The sequence below is a fragment of the Carettochelys insculpta genome, chromosome 20 (assembly GCF_033958435.1).
Source record: "Carettochelys insculpta isolate YL-2023 chromosome 20, ASM3395843v1, whole genome shotgun sequence".
NCBI lineage: Eukaryota > Metazoa > Chordata > Testudines > Carettochelyidae > Carettochelys > Carettochelys insculpta.
In genome coordinates this window covers 14357533-14373750 of record NC_134156.1, presented here as the reverse complement: position 1 = coordinate 14373750, position 16218 = coordinate 14357533, and the positions used below count along the sequence as shown (strand labels likewise).

General features: G+C 44.2%; 1 protein-coding gene across 5 annotated transcripts in view; it reads right to left on the bottom strand.

The window, feature by feature from the left end:
- TOM1L1 (target of myb1 like 1 membrane trafficking protein) overlaps positions 1-12232 on the bottom strand; it is a 44310-nt gene extending 32078 nt beyond the window's left edge. For 2 of the 5 annotated variants that reach the window (XM_075014452.1, XM_075014454.1), the window contains exons 1-3: positions 12103-12232; positions 11566-11650; positions 7116-7194 (exon numbers count right to left, since the gene is read on the bottom strand). In XM_075014452.1, coding sequence (XP_074870553.1) covers positions 7116-7194; positions 11566-11650; positions 12103-12160 — 222 coding nt within the window. In that variant the 5' untranslated portion in view covers positions 12161-12232. Of the gene's footprint in view, positions 1-3804; positions 3855-4015; positions 4062-7115; positions 7195-11565; positions 11651-12102 lie in introns of those variants that run through there. The other 3 variants (XM_075014457.1, XM_075014456.1, XM_075014455.1) reach the window with 3 other exon arrangements.
- Positions 12233-16218: the final 3986 nt, after the last annotated feature.

The following is a 16218-nucleotide window of genomic DNA, read 5'->3' as shown; positions in this document are numbered from 1 at the left end:
GCAGAAAGGAAATTGTAGACCAGTTTATAAGTTGTCAGTTATATCAGTATGTCCCATGACACATATTGGAAATATTCCTCAAATTAGAACAAGCCTTCTAATTGGCACCAGTGTAGCTGCAGATGGAGCAGAAGCAGATTAAACGCACTTCCCCTGTTCAATGCAGACTACACAAAGGGGTGTTAACTCCATTTTAGAAGCTCATTTTTAGCTTGGAGATGTAGGGTTTTGACTCTAGTGTGACCAGGGCCTTAAGAAAAAGGAAGCACAAGAGCAGCAGAAAATATACGGCAGGAATAAAGCGAGAGTAAAACACAGTACCGAACTGCTATATGAAAAGCCAGACAATCTCAGCTTGACTGATTTGAAAGAGAACGTGAAATAAGTGCTACAATTTGTGCAAAGCATTTTCAGACCAGTGCACAGGGAATTAGTTATGCAATTCCCATTATTAATTCCCTCACTTTGAGACTGAATCCTTACTCCTTTGAGAAAACTACTTTATCTAGTGGGCTAGCCGCTCCAGGCCAGTGCAAGCCAATTGACTCAAATGAGATGCTCCAGTGTGACTGAAAGGTGAAGATGATCCAGACGAATTCTGGGTCAATCATGAATGAGCTATTGGGATACTCACACATTCATAAGGATTCTAATACCCTTATTTACTGTTGAGTCACATGCTACTTCCTCAAGCAGCGCCACTGGAATCAAAGAGAGATAAACGATGAGGTAAGGTGCTACTTAGCATGGGTAAGTATCGAAGGGGGCAAGGTTCACCCTGAAATTGGGACAGCACATGTCAACAAACCTGACCTAGTTTGGCCTGAGCTAGCTCACTAAAAATAGCAATGTCGGAGCAGCTACACGGCTAGCAGACCCAATATGTACTAGCGTCCTAGGTGCAACTGTATTTGCCTGGCTAGCACAACCTGCTGTCTAGGGGAGCCATGTTTATGCTCAGGAGGGCTGACAGACTTGCTGGGCCTCTGGCAAGGTGAGTGGGGCCTGTATGTGGATTCTTGGAATGGGTGGGGCCTCTGGCAGAAGGGGTGGAACTGAGGGCAGCCATTTCTCTGCCTCACCTGGAACATACCCTGCCAGCCCCCCACCAGCCCTCAGAACCACATGGAGTGTACCACACAGCACTCCAGCAGCAAATTAAAGGGCCCAGGGCTCCAGGCACTGCCACTCCTGTGATAGCAATGATGGTGGTTGGGAGTTCTAGGCCCTTTTGAATTGCTGGGCCTGGCACAGTTGCGCCCTTTGCCCATGTCCCCCCCATCAGCAGGCCTGGGCACTGGTATTTAGAAACGTAAGAAAAAAAGCCGACAAGTTCTAGCAACAGGCGTCATCTTTAAAAACTGGGTGGAAGCATCCAAACAGGTTTGACATATTCACTGTGTACAAAAAACAAGAATCAAATAATAAACACACTGTTGGCTGCCTCCCTAAAAGTCATAATCCTTCTGGCTGTCTCATTGTGAAACCTGTAGTGCACAGTCTGATCTCTTGCTTTTATTCTGTGGAAAAATTACAGAGCCCAGCATGCAAAATCCTCAAGCATGTAACTTCATAAGCACCAGATGACATCAGCAGACCAGTATGCAATGAAACTAAGCCACGCCCAGAATGTTTTCACGCACCTAATTGTCACCTGTGTTCCCCTAACTAAACAAGCACACAAAGAAAATACACAGAGCTGGAACAAGGAAACAGCACTAAAATAAGAGCAGTACTATGATAAGGTATTGGTAAGCAGCTGTTCAACAGGATTAACTAAAACCCTGATCCTCCACATGAACACCATCATGAAACTCAACGGAAACTATCATGAATGTGAAGTTACTTATGTGTGTGCCAGTATAACAAGCATAGTGCTGGGGCCTTCAGGTGTGAATTTGCTAATTCAAGCCAAAACAAAAACATGCAGCATTTTTTTCCTGAGTACATCTTAGGCTTCCTAATAGGAGTAAACTACTCAAGAAGGCTTTGTGTATATAAGGATTAACTCTACTGACACAAAGACTAAACACAACCAGATCAGAAACGTGTATAAAAGAAAATGGCTCCTTTTTACCCTTTTTTTAGATGTATGTAAAGTACTAAGGAAAGGGGAATGGATGAAGTTTCTCAACAGGTACCGGGGGAGCAGGGTAACTGGCACAAGGAGGATACACAAGGTGAAGACCTGGTCAAAAACACCAATTGCTTTTTGCAGCAGATTTTTTTAAAACTTGACATTTGCAAAGAGTTTTCAAAAACTGAGACATTTTATATTTTGTCTCCTCCCACCCCATCATAGCTCTTTTCCAGGGGAAAAAACCTGACAAGGCAAAAAAAAAACCAAAAACAAAAACAACAAAAAAAAACAAAAATACAAAACCCAAACAATTTCAAAAGAAACAAATATTCTTCACAAAACATTCATTAAGCAAAAAAAAAAAAAAAAGCCCTTTCCTGTTACAAACTGCCAAAATATTTGAGCAGCTCTTGTACCAAAAGTACTTGGTTTTAGAAGTGAAGAAAGTAACATCAGACGTGGCAAGCGTTGGAGGCATGGGTTGAACCTCTCTCGTCCAGTACCCTCAAGACCAGACTGGTGCTGGACCAGAGACTTTGCTGGACGATGGAAGGGCAATATTTTCTAGCACGTTACCAACACTTCCACAGCTTATTGGGCTCTTAGAAGACATTTAGGGATAATTTACAGCTAAATAACAGCACAGAACACTGAAAGCCAGGACTGGTGGCCGTGAAAAAACTTTATGCAACCACAGGAAGCTTGGCCACACCCAGGATAAGTAGTTGTCTGGCTAACTAAAATCATGCAGGATTATTGATGTTGCCAGAGAAGAGAGTTCCGGCTGAGAGAGGTTCAACCTGTATTGCAGGAGAGGCTTCACTGGAGCAGAAGAGAGGGGCAAACTGAAGACAGGAGACACTGGAAGATGAAGAAACCAGCAACAGAGGAAGAGGCCCTGATAGACACGGAAGTGTTGGTAGCTTGTAGTAAGAAGACAAAGAATAACTAGATGAGGAGGAAAGAATGAGGATTTTGAGTAAAGAGTAAGGTTTGCAAATGAAGGAAGATTGGCAGTAGAGGCAGAGAGAGCCTGGGAGGCCAGAAAGAGTTCTCGGACGGGTAGCCACGTTAGTCTGTAGCTTTACAAACAAGCAGTCCTGTAGCACCTGAAAAAGACTAAGCAATTTATTAGGTAATGAGCTTTTGTGGGTAAGGCAGGAAGTGGGTCTTACCCATGGAAAGCTCATTACCTAGTAAACAAATGTGTCAGTCTTTTTAAGGTGCTACCGGACTGCTTGTTACCGAAAAAGCTCTCAGACAGAATGGTTGAAATTGCCTAGCAGGGTGTAGATGAGGGTAGGTAAGATATAGCCTAAGGGCCAAATCTACCCTGCAAAGCCTTTTAATGTGCCCTGCAGCCTACCCCCCCAGGACTAAAAGACAGTCTATTGCACCCCCTCTGGCACCCAAATTCCCTGCCCTACGTCACTACCCAAACACTTCTGCACCTGCCTTTCCCCTTCGCCCTGGGTCACAACTCCCTCCCAGACCTTGCAGCCCCTCCTCCAGCTCAAAAATCTTCTCCTGCATCCATACCACCTGCCCAATACTGCACCCCAATTCCCTAGCCCAGGTAACAACTCCCTCCTTCACTTAATACCCTCTCAGGCCCACACCCTTTCCCGCATCCCAATTCCCTACCCTGAGCTCCCTTCTGCACATAAGCTTCACCCCAAACCACACAACCCCTCCAGAGAAAAGTGCAGCCCTCCACCACTTACCAAAATCTTGGAGTGGCCTCTCATCAGAAACTATTGCCCACACCTTTTGTAGTTGCATGTGAATAGGTGGAAACAGAGAAGGAGAAAGTAAGGAGTTGAAATCTAAGAGACAGTGCTAAGAGTCTGGGAGCACAGCTGAAAGGCTGGAAGCAGGGAGGCTGCATTTGTTTCACAGTAATGCAGCTTGGATCTGAACCCTCCAGTTATCAACCCTATCCATAAGTAAACAGAATCCATTTTCAGCAGGTCAAGGTCGGTCTTATTGGGTTCCTCCTCAGATATACCAGGAACATGAACAATTAGGTCGTTTTTCCTAAAAGGCTGAAGAATAAAAGAAACCCAGCAGTATCTGCAGAGCAAGTCTCCAGACAAACACTCCCAAAGCTCAGAGAGCAGTATTACCAAACTTCACTCTGCACATTCAGTGCAGGGCTAAGGTAAACACACTGGGAGAAAGCAAGTCTGGTGCAGAGTGCAGGGAGAGTTGAAGCTGAGCATTTCTGTTATGCAAACATGTGGAGCAAAAAGGTGACTCATCTAAGCAGCTGAAGGGAAAAGGAGCAAAGGGAGTGAAAACTGGAACAAGCCAACCACACAACTGATGTGAATCCCTGAGGGCTTGGCTCTACTATGCCAGGAACAGTGCTGCAGCAATTGTTCCACTGACCATCAATTTACTGCGTCTAAGTGACATGATAAATGGACCTCCAAGCACTCTCCCGTTGATGACGGTACACCAACACGACAAGAAGGGTAGCTGGCATCAAAGAGAGAGCAGTGCCTGCCAATCTTACCACAGGCAAGATGCTGCAGTAAGGTCCTTGGCTTCAGCTGTGCTATTAGCCAGGCCTGCCACTTGGGACAGGGTAAGGGGGCATCACTCTGCACAACTTCTGAAGGCTGGGGGGTGGGAGGAGGGCCCAGTGCCATGCTCCAGGTGGTGCTAAGGGCTGACTATCCTTGGCCCTGCCCCTTCTCCCTAAGGCTCCACCCTTTCTGGGAACATGGAGCCAAGACACACACACATCCAACACACAGTGCCCCAGGGCTTGCGGTGGCTGTCGACCCGGATGCTGTTTGCCTAAGTAATGTGATTTAAGTGTTGGTCACCCAACTACCTTAATTACTTCATAGTATGTGTTATTCATGGTGAAAATCATTACGACACACACCATACAATACATAACAGCATCAATGCTTGTGTGATAGAGGGAATTTTCTCCTAACAAATCAATTAAAGAAAATGAAATCCTGAGGGAAATAATTTGAACCTAAAGAGCAGGAGAACTAACAATGATATGGGGCCTTGATCCTGCTCTAAGTTTCAGTGCATTGGACCTAGTAGCATAAAAGTCAGAATCTGACCCACGATAGCAGTGCGGGGAGAACTGTATTAACATGCTTCAATAAACCCAGAGATAGGCCCAAATCACACCTCCTCACAGCTAAGGAAAGTTCAGAAGCTAATGCAAACTCTGCTATGGGACCAAATCCCCAAACTCTGGGACAGTGTTAATTCAGAGCTGGATTTTGTAGGTCTTATCTCCCAGCAAAACAATATCAGTCATTTCTTCACCCTAATTACTTCCTTGCTTGCAATAAGGAATGCTTCTGCAAAACTGACCACACATTCCATAATGCTGTGTAACATAGCATGAGTAATAAGACTAAACAGATGTGTTATTAGGAGAATTGTCAGGTCAGTTCAGCCCTTGTACAATATTTTAACCATGACATATCTTTCAGAGCTCAGTGGGATATAATCTGTGGGACAGCCAATGGGAGTTAAATGCTAGTCTTGCAAAGCCATAAGCCTTTGACTGTTCAGGACAGTCAAAACCAAAAGGGATTGTGAAGAACTACAAAAAGATCTCAGCAAACTGAGTGATTGGGCAGCAAAATGGCAAATGAAATTTAATGTGGGTAAGTGTAAGGTAATGCATGTTGGAAAAAATAACCCAAATTACACGTACTACATGATGGGGTCAAATTTAGCTACGACAGATCAGGAAAGGGATCTTGGAGTTATAGTGGATAGTTCTCTGAAGACATCCACGCAGTGTGCAGCGGCAGTTAGTAAGGCAAATAGGATGTTAGGAATTATTAAAAAAGGGATCGATAATAAGACAAAAGATATCATACTTCCCCTATATAAAACTATGGTACGCCCACATCTTGAGTACTGCGTGCAGATGTGGTCTCCTCACCTCAAAAAAGATATATTGGCATTAGAAAAGGTTCAGAAAAGGGCGACTAAGATGATTAGGGGCTTGGAACGGGTCCCATATGGGGAGAGGCTAGAGAGACTGGGACTTTTCAGTTTGGAAAAGAGGCGATTGAGGGGCGATATGATAGAGGTATATAAAATCATGAATGGTGTGGAGAAAGTGAATATAGAAAAATTATTTACCTTTTCCCATAATACAAGAACTAGGGGACACCAAATGAAATTGATGGGTAGTAGGTTCAAAACTAATAAAAGGAAATTTTTCTTCACACAGCGCACAGTCAACCTGTGGAACTCCTTGCCCAAGAAGGCTGTGAAGGCCAGGACTCTATTAGGGTTTAAAAAAGAGCTTGATAAATTTTTGCAGGTTAGGTCCATAAATGGCTATTAGCCAGGGATAAAGTATGGTGCCCTAGCCTTCAGAACAAGGGCAGGAGATGGATGGCAGGAGATAAATCACTTGATCATTGTCTTCTGTTCTCCTTCTCTGGGGCACCTGGCATTGGCCACCGTCGGCAGATGGGATGCTGGGCTGGATGGACCTTTGGTCTGACCCAGTATGGCCATTCTTATGTTCTTACGTTCTTATGTTCTAAATCTAGAGGTTGTATAGAATTTTTATTTATGTTACAGTAGCATTTAAAAACTCCAGTATTGGAAGAAGACTGCACTGTGTACTAGGTGCCATACAGACATAAAACAGACTGTTCCTTAAGAGCTCACAACTGACGTGTCAATCAGACATTGATTTATCCTTTAAAATATGGTACAGGTAGAGGTTGAACCTCTCTGTCGTCCACCACCCTCAGGACCTGAATAGTGCTGAATGAGAGAATTTGCCAGATCACAAAAGATCAATATTGTCTCGCACATTACCAACACTTCTACTGCTTACAGGGCTCTTGGACAGCACTGGTGGCTGTAAACAAACTTTACAGGCCCATGGAAAACTTAGTCACACCCATGATAAGTAGTTGTCCATCTACCTAAAATCATGCCAAATTACAGATGTTTCCGGATGAGAGAGTTCCAGATTAGATAAATTCAACCTGTATCTCTTTAATAATAGTAAAGTTGTACTTACAGACAAGGTGAATCTAACCTCCTTATGATTACAGTTTTTGGAAATCCTTTTCTTTAGTGCTTTTACTGCATCTTTAGGCCTGTGACAACAAGAAATTACACAGAGAAAGGTACCAATGAAATAAGGTGTTATTTTATGAAAATTGTCCAAGACCTGAAAATACTGACATGACAAAAGGAGTGAATCAGCTCCCAGTAGTACTCTAATTTTATGCTGGTTCACAGCGGTGGGATGACTCCACTGATTTCAATAAAGTTACTTCAATATTAAACAGGAGTAACATGGCGGTGAATCAGGGTCACCAATGCAAACTGTACTTCACAGCCCCATATAGAAGAATAAATGCAATTCCCCTGTGCATTTTCCTCTCCAATAGTCTCTTACTGTCCTGCAAGAGATTTACCTGTGCAACTCTCAGTAATGTAAAGGGTCAATGCATCAAGAGCTAAATAGAGACTATTTTTCAAATGAAATGGAACTAGAGATCTCACTGGAGTTTTGGAAAGACCAGAGGCAAGATCAGTATCTTGGTTAAACTTCAATCCTGATAACTGCAGGATGCTTCTGAACCACTGTAGTAATTGCTGTGTGCCAGTACACAGCCACTGCATTCCCCATCAGAGCTGGCAACATAGCCATCACAGCACTGTGATTTTCATATATATCCTCTATCTCTCTAGATAGAAAACTGTGTGGGAGTGAAAGGGTGGGATCAGGTATTAGCTCAGTAGATATGGAAAACAGCTTACTTTCCTAATGTACTCTGTGTATAATGCACGCATGTATTACAGTAACCGGAGCCACTGAAGAACTCGTGGCAAAACCAAAATTCTTCCAGATGATCTATCACTACACTAATGTAACTCACCATCTGGGCTCAGAATAAAAATCTTTACTAGTAAAAACATTCAATGCCAATAAAGCCCTAATTCAGTGCTCCCCTGTGACAATACAGCAGCTTGAATATTCTAATGTATTTCTTGTAAAATTCCACTAAGATTAAGGTTTCTCCATCTTTTTATACCATTGTAAGTTGCAAACATAGAATATTAGAACTAGAAGGGACCTCAAGACATCATCAAGTCCTGTCCTAGGCCCTCATGGCAGGATCAAATACCCTCTAGATCATCCCTGTTAGATATTTATGTAACCTGTTCTTACGTATCTGCAATGATGGAGCTTCTACAACCACCCAAGGCATAGGAATGAAGCAGAGTAGAGAATAGCAGACTACAACCAGGGTCCTTCAGCTTCACAGATCTTTACCACTTGCGCTTCAGTCTTTGAGAAAATAAATTTTCCCTTGTGAGCAGTTTATTCCATAACTGTCCATTCTGAAACATCCTGTGACTTCCTCTTCGGCATCTGCTACTGGCCACAGCCTGAGACAAAATACTAGGAATGTAGGAACTGCCATAGCAGATCACAGTAATAAAGAATCTAAAAACAGGAGAGGTGGGATTAGGAAGAAAAAACATCCCCCATAGTTAAAATAATCCATGACTTCCCTCTTGAGGATTTTTTAGGGCTTGCCTTCACTTCCACAAAGATGGACGTGGTCAGGATCGCTCTTCTGGAATTTGATTTTGTGCGTCTGGTAAAGATCCATAACATCGCTCCATCTGGGATCAGTCAACTCCTGTACTCCTCCTCTCGCTCAGAGTAAGGGAGGTAGATGGGAGAAATGCAACCTTCCATAGTGAAGACAGTCAATTAAGTCTATTTCTCATACATCGAATCTAGCTATGCAATTGCAGTAGCTAGAATTGAGTAGCTGAAATTGACTGATTTTCCTAGTATAGACCAAGCCTTAGATCTTCCTCTGGGGGTCTAGTCACTGCCAGAGCCAGGACACTGGGCTAGATGGGCCACTCCTCTGAACAGGTCTGGCAATTCCTTTATTCTTAGTATTTTGTCTCAGGCTGTGGCCAGTAGCAGATGCCAAAGAGGAAGTCACAGGATGTTCCAGAATGGCTGGTTATAGAATAAGCTGCTCACAAAGGAAATATATTTTCTAAAGACATCATGATTCATGCTATAAAAGTTACTGTGTAGATAGTATTAAAAAAACAAGTCCCATAATAACTAAGCTATTGCCTTGCCAATGGCTGGGCAGGGAGTTATAGGCAAAGAATTTTAGTAGTGAAGTGCATCAAAAATACATAATGAGGAACCTCAGTCAAATTACAAACCCCAAATCACAAGTACGTTTTGGTAGCTAAGAGACATCTCCAATCTTGTAAACTTGCGGTGCTCCACTCTTTGTAGCAGGAAGTGTCAGGGTCCACATAACCCTAGACTCAGTGATGGCAGAAGGGAAAGTATTTAATTATTTAACACTTTTAGTATCTCCAAGGAGAAGTTGGAGCTGATACCTAAACCAAACTGACTCCCGCTCAAACATGACACAGTTGGACTGATTTCCAAACCTGGGGTCAGGAGGAATTTTGGAAAGCTTTATCTTCCTCTGGAGAGCATGTCAGGGTTCCATATCAGGATGAGTTGTGCATCACCATAACAATGCAAGGGGAGGGGTATTCAAGGAGACTGTAGATATTGGCTCTTCCTGCCTTTTTTAGCATTCGTGTATGGAAAACACCCTTAATGGTCAAATCTTGACATCTTTACTCATTTCTTGCCCAACCAAGATTCCCAGCAACTCAAATGAATCTTTCACCAGAGAAAAGGCTGAATAAAAACACTAATTAAGGGCATCAGGATTCAGTCCCTTTTAATAACTTAATTAGATGCAACTTGAAGTAGTTGACCTGTTGCATACAGAACTATGAAGAACACTGTCCTACTCTCAGGAAGATGAATACTTCTGAACAAAAGTTCTTATTAGCCACATAAATGAAAGATATTTTAATGTGTATGTGTGCAGAGTTGGCCCAACTATACAGGTGAAGTAGGCAGTTGCTTAGGGCTTCAGGCTTTAAGGGGCACCAAATTATTTTTTCCTTATTTAAAAATATTCATAGACTTATAGAATACTAGGACTGGAAAGGACCTCCAGAGGTCATCGAGTCCAGCCCCCTGTCCTCATGGCAGGACCAAGTACTGTCTAGGCCATCCCTGATAGACATTTATCTAACCTGTTCTTAAATATGTCCAGGGACGGAGATTCCACAACCTCCCGAGGCAATTAATGTCAGGGTGGCCAAACACCGGAAATTAGGAACTTTTTCCTAACGTCCAACCTAAACATCCCTTGCTGCAGTTTATTAATGTTATATCTTATAAACTAAAGTATCAAATATTGTACTTGTAAAACAGTGCATTATTGCCCTGTCAGAAGTTAGGTTATATTACTTATTTCACACTGTGGAGCATGGTTCTGTATGTAAGCAGAGTTAAAATGCGTCATGGCATGGCTTCAAAAGAGCATCGCCTAGGTGCAGAAGAGTTACAACTCAAAACTAGACTTCATTCAATATCAAGAATAAAGATTTTCATAGCTTCCAAAAAAATCAGTTCCTTTGGAAGGAAGACTGTTGCATCATGAAACACAACTGTTCATAGTGCTGAGCAGAAACTGTGTACAACTCAAAAGGGTTAAACTTTAAGTTTCAGCTACCAAGTGGTTTATCCTGCACAGTACAATTCTCTTAGGATTAATAAAAAGTAGAAAAATTATTTATTTTTACATTGTTCATTTTGAATGCCAAGTAAAGAAAGGTAAATTTTTTCATTCTAGGCTTCTCATTTTGCTCTATATTCAATGTGATGGGGGGACATAGTTTGCCTAGGGCACCAAAAACCCTTGGGCTGGCCCTGAAAGCACGCATCTATCCCACACATGCATACAGACACATCCAGGACTCTTTTAAACAGGAGCTGTGAAACAGGCAGTATGGACACTTTTCAGATATCCCTTATTTACGCAGGACCCTTGTTGCACATGGGAAATGACTTTCTTAGCCCAGCTACAGAGCACTAGCCCACTATTTCTCAACCTTTTTTTATGAAGTACCCCCTTCAAAAATTCTAAATACTCCCAGAATTATCTCACATACCTCTAAGGGTACACATACCACTGGCTGAAAAACATGGTCCTAAAGTAATCTGACGTCTTGAAACAAGTGCTATTCTACCTTTCCAGATTACTGTACCCTTTTCAGGAGTCAAATTCGTTTCACATACCATCAAGTTACACCTTACTTAAAAACTACTTACTTACAAAAACATGCACTAATATCACAGAAAACTACAGCTGAAAACTTGCTGGCTTTCTACCATCTTATTGTCAAACAGATGAATTGGAATAGAAATATTGTACTTACATGTCCACTTAAGACATACGAAGCAGTTGAAATGAACTTCTAGACTGTACTGACTTTACTAGTCTTTTTTTAATGTAACCTGTTGTAAAACTAGGCAAATATCTAGAGGAGTTGATGGAAGACCTGCATGTACCTCTGGTTGGGAAGCCTTACACTATCCTACTTACCCCTCATCCGTGGTGTTAATAATATCACAGATGTGCATAAACTGACCCCACTCCTCGGCGGGCAGCGTACCCACCGTCGCTCTCTCTGGAAGACAAAGAGGAGGGGCTTCAGAAAATGTCCAAGTTACTGGCAGACGTTGAATTCCAGGTGGGTGTTGTGCCTTTAAGGAGCCAGCTAGTGCCCTGTATCACACACTACACAGGGCGGCTACACGAGGCGAACTTGGAACTCAATCAATATTTATTCAGTCCAAAGTGTTCACCAGGCTCTTTTACTCAGCTGCCTTTACTGGCTGCCGTATTAGTCCAATGAGTGGCAGGGGCCTAGCTCCGACCCTCAGGTGGCCATACACTGCCCGCAGATGGGCGTGAGATTGCCGGGGGGGATCACTGCCGCCAGCAAAATCTCCAGTTTCTCCAATGCCCCCGGGGCTCTCCGAGAGCTTTGGAGGGGGACGGGGCCCTGGGCTCCTCTTCCGCCCCGAGTGCGGACAGCGAGAGAGCCCCCGGCTCGGCGGAGGGCGCGCAGGTACTCACGGATCAGGTGCCCCACGGCAGTGCTGAAGGGATCTTTCTGACTCTTGCCGAAAGCCATGCTCCTCCGGCGCGCCTCCCCGGCCAGCGGCGCACTCCCACCCGGAGCGGACCGGCACAGGGGCGCGCACTGCACCGCCTGCTGCCAGCTCCAGTTTCCTTCCTCCTGGCGGGAGCGTCACGTGCTGCCTCGGGAGCCGGCGGATCCGCCCTGCCTGGACCGCGGGAGCCGCCGAGGCAACCGAGCCAGAGGAGCGGCAAGTGCCGCCTGGGGATCGGGTCTGGATTTGCAGCCCTGCCAGCTGGGGCGCGGGGGGTGTTCCATGGCAGAGTGCACAGCAAAGCCCCCCACCCCACGGGCAGTCGACTCCTGGCGGGGCAATGGTCGGGTCACCTGGGGGCATGGGAGGACACCACATTTAGCAATTAAAATACTCGGGGTGCATAAGGGGGCAGAGCCCCCCCCCCGACTGCTACCAGCAGCCACCTGTGCCGCACCCCGAAGAACGTGGGAGGCAGGGGAGGAAATCAGCTGCTTTGAGGGAGTGGGGTGGGTCCCAAACGCAGCAGCAGGCTGGCGCTGACCCCTCTTTCCCAGTGATGAGGGATGTCACATAGTTGTTCCCACTGGGCCCAGCTTAGCAACCCTATAAACAAACAATGGAGTCACATCAGCCTGGGGATTCAGCCAGCTGGGTCCCTTCATGTACAGTACTTAACTCCAGGTGCTAACAGAGGGATACATATTAAGGCAGAGTTACTCTTCTTTCATCTCCGCGTAAACTAAAGCATTTTGTGCCACACATCAGCTTTCCACCTCCTTATTAGGGTAGTACCTATTGACCCCGATTGTGCTAGGCCAGGGGTCAGCAACCTGCTGCTGCAGAGCCGTATGCGGCTTTTTAAGGAACCATTTGCGGCTCCAAGCATTGCCACCGCTGACTCCTCTTGTGGCTCAGAGGCTGCCACTGCTTAAACAAAAAAACTAAATTCAGTTGCCCACCGTTAAACTGACGGAATTTATGGGCTTTTTGTTAAGCAGCAGCCTCCAGAGCTGCTGAGCAGTTAGTTGTGTCAGGGAGTCCTGGAGAAGAAAGCTGCAGAAAGGCAGGGAGCCCCAGAAAAGAAAGTCAGCACGGCAGGGAGCTGCCCCTACTGCAAGTGGGGGAAGCACTAAGCACACAGGACACCTGTGGGGAGAGGCAGCCAAGCCTGCCCCTGCCCGAGCCACGCAGCCGCATTGAGGAGGAGGCAGCTGCGGTGGTGGCAGCTGCAGAGGAGCTGCACGTACTGAGGCGAGATAATCCTGGGTGAGGATTTGGGGGCTGAGGCAGGTTAAGCCTGGAGATGGGGGTAACAGCCTTCTAGCTGGTACAAACCAATGTGCATGCGCTGTTCTTAAAATAGGGGTGAGAAGAAGTACAGTTTGATGTTACGTATTAAGGACTGACTTGTATTCACACGCATTGTCGCTCCCAAAATATTGATTTTGTAACGAAATTTGAAAAAATGGCTCTTCTTGCTATATTGTTTACAGACCCCTGTGTTAGCCACTGCACGTACATATATAAGAGATACTCCCTTGGAGCAGGGAATAACTAACTACAAAAAAACCACACACCCTGAATTCCACTCCAGAGCTCTGGGAGGCATTGGCTGGCCTTTAGGTTACAGAACCTCCTAGTTACAGAATGTAATGTAGGTTACAGAACCTACATTCCTACTAGTAGGTTCTAAGACACGCCACTGCATTAATCCAGTGTTTTACACACAGAATTAGGCAGTTCCTCTTCCTCCCTCTTTCATATCCTGTCTCATTTGCATTAACAACCCCTTGTGTGGGACTACCAATTACAACATTCAGCCAAATCCCCACAAGTTGCTGTTCTGCTCAAAACTCCCAGTGGTTCAGGCATAAGGGTCTGGCGACAGAGGGGATTTTTGCCAGCAGGGAAATGTCCACATGGCCTCTTCACTGCCGGCACCCCCCTCTGCCAAGACCAAGCTGTCACGCAGCTATGCTAATGAGCCACAGGACAGTGCTAAAGAACAGCCATTTGCAATTTCAAGGCTGCTCATTAGCATGGGTCTGCTGGGAAAGCCGTGCCATGTAGACCCAGCCAGACTTTAGACTTCAGTCCCCATTTCACCTGGACAAGGGAAGAAAGGAAAAAAAAAGGCTTTTCTCTTGCAATGCTAACTATTGTGAGGAGGAATTCTTAATCATAAGAAATAATCTAGGATTCCTGTTCAGCATAGCTCAATAGTTTGAGCATTGGCCTGCTAAACCCAAGGTTGTGAGCCCCCTCCTTGAGGGGGCCATTTGGGGAAAGGGAGATGGTACTGGGATCTGTCAAGAGGGCAGGGGACTGGACTTAGTGACCTTCTGAGGTCTGCTACAGCTCTATGACATGTGTACCTCCATATGTTACAGTCTAGCCCTGCTATTGATTTCTTCCCCAGGGGATGGGTTTTTGTTTTGTTTTGTTTTGTTTTGTATTTTTTTGTTTTGTTTTGTATTTTTGACTTTATGTTATTAATTGGCTTACCAGGATAAGCATCTGGAGTTTTGATCTGGGCAAAGAACGCAAAAGATGGGACCTTCATAGGCACTAGAATTATAAAAATTACACTGAGCGACAGTTGTTGCTTGACAATTAAATGTATTGCTATACTTCCCTTACCTACAGTCTGAAAGACAGTAAAGATAATGGGAATGACAGCTTCTGCTGTATTGTAAATGTCAGTTTTAAAATACTGTTTACCTTACCATGGGCCACTTTGAAATCACCAGAACTATTTGCTCTTGCAACATTCTTGACACCAAATAAGATGAAATGTTTTCTTAGGCCATATGTTCCCCTCTATCCCATGGCTTGACGGAGTACAGATCTTGGGGTGAGAAAGAGAAAACAGATCACAAGACTTGCTGTCGTAGCCTCATCCCATGGTGCTGTGTGACAATCACTGTCCCCCACCACACAAATTCTTCCAGAGACAAGGATATCCTTCCTAAGATTGATACAATTGCCATTGATGGCAAAAGCTAGGCTATGATTAGCATTTCTTCCATTCTGGGGCAGAAAGGTGAGATGAATTTTGACAAAATAAAAGTCAACTTTAAATATCTTTGTTTTTGCTGCTTGGAAGGCCTAGCTATTTCAGTCTAGAAAAAGATGGATGCTTATTAACCAGTGTTTCAATCTGATGTAATTATTCATATTATCAAACCATAATATCGGCAAAAAAGGAATCACTTTAGCTCAGAATTTCATGAATTAAACAAAGCCGTCTTAATTTGATTGCTAGAGCTATGGCTGTGTAGCCCACTCTCATTGGCTTTTGTTTGCATTTTGGTGTGACTCAGTTGCTCTATCTGCTTAACATGACTGCAGAGTGCATACATTTTCCATATGGATCCCATAAAGTACAGACGCTAGAATATAAGTGTAAAGTTTATTGTCTCGTGAGTGGTCTACTGCTGAAAATGATCTGTATATGTTTATAATGAGTTTGTACTAGCTGTTCATCTGTCCCTCACACACATAGTTATTATAAGTGGGTGGTGATAATTACATGTTCTCCTTGTTGTGGTTTCATTCTAGATTATAGTGAATTAGTTGATTCCCAGTTTTGTAGATCTATATTGTACTCATTCTTTGATTACACAGGGGATTTTTCATCTAAAGTCTCAACCTCATATAGAATTATCTAATTTCTTTGTTACAGATCCCTTGTTTGAAATACAACCTGCAAATTTAAGATCTTATTTTATTTGTACTATGATACAAATGATAACAACTAGAGACCCCAGCTGAACTCCTTATGTTAGCATAAATTAGACTTTGTCTCTGAAAGCTAACAGTGTTGGGGCAGAAAATTTCAGATGCATCATTATTTTACTGAAATTTGCTGGTTTGACTTTGGACCATTTTGGAGGACAAGTTCAATTCTGATGAGCTTCCAGAAGACCCTGGCAGGATCCCCGCAGCTGAACTACAAGTCTCAGGCTTGGGAGTTGTTCTTCCCAGACAAACTTTTTAGGGCACAAAGCTTACCATCCCATCAGGCTGGCAACCCTGGAAGCCAGAGACCCTGAAACCTTGGCAGGGGTTGTCT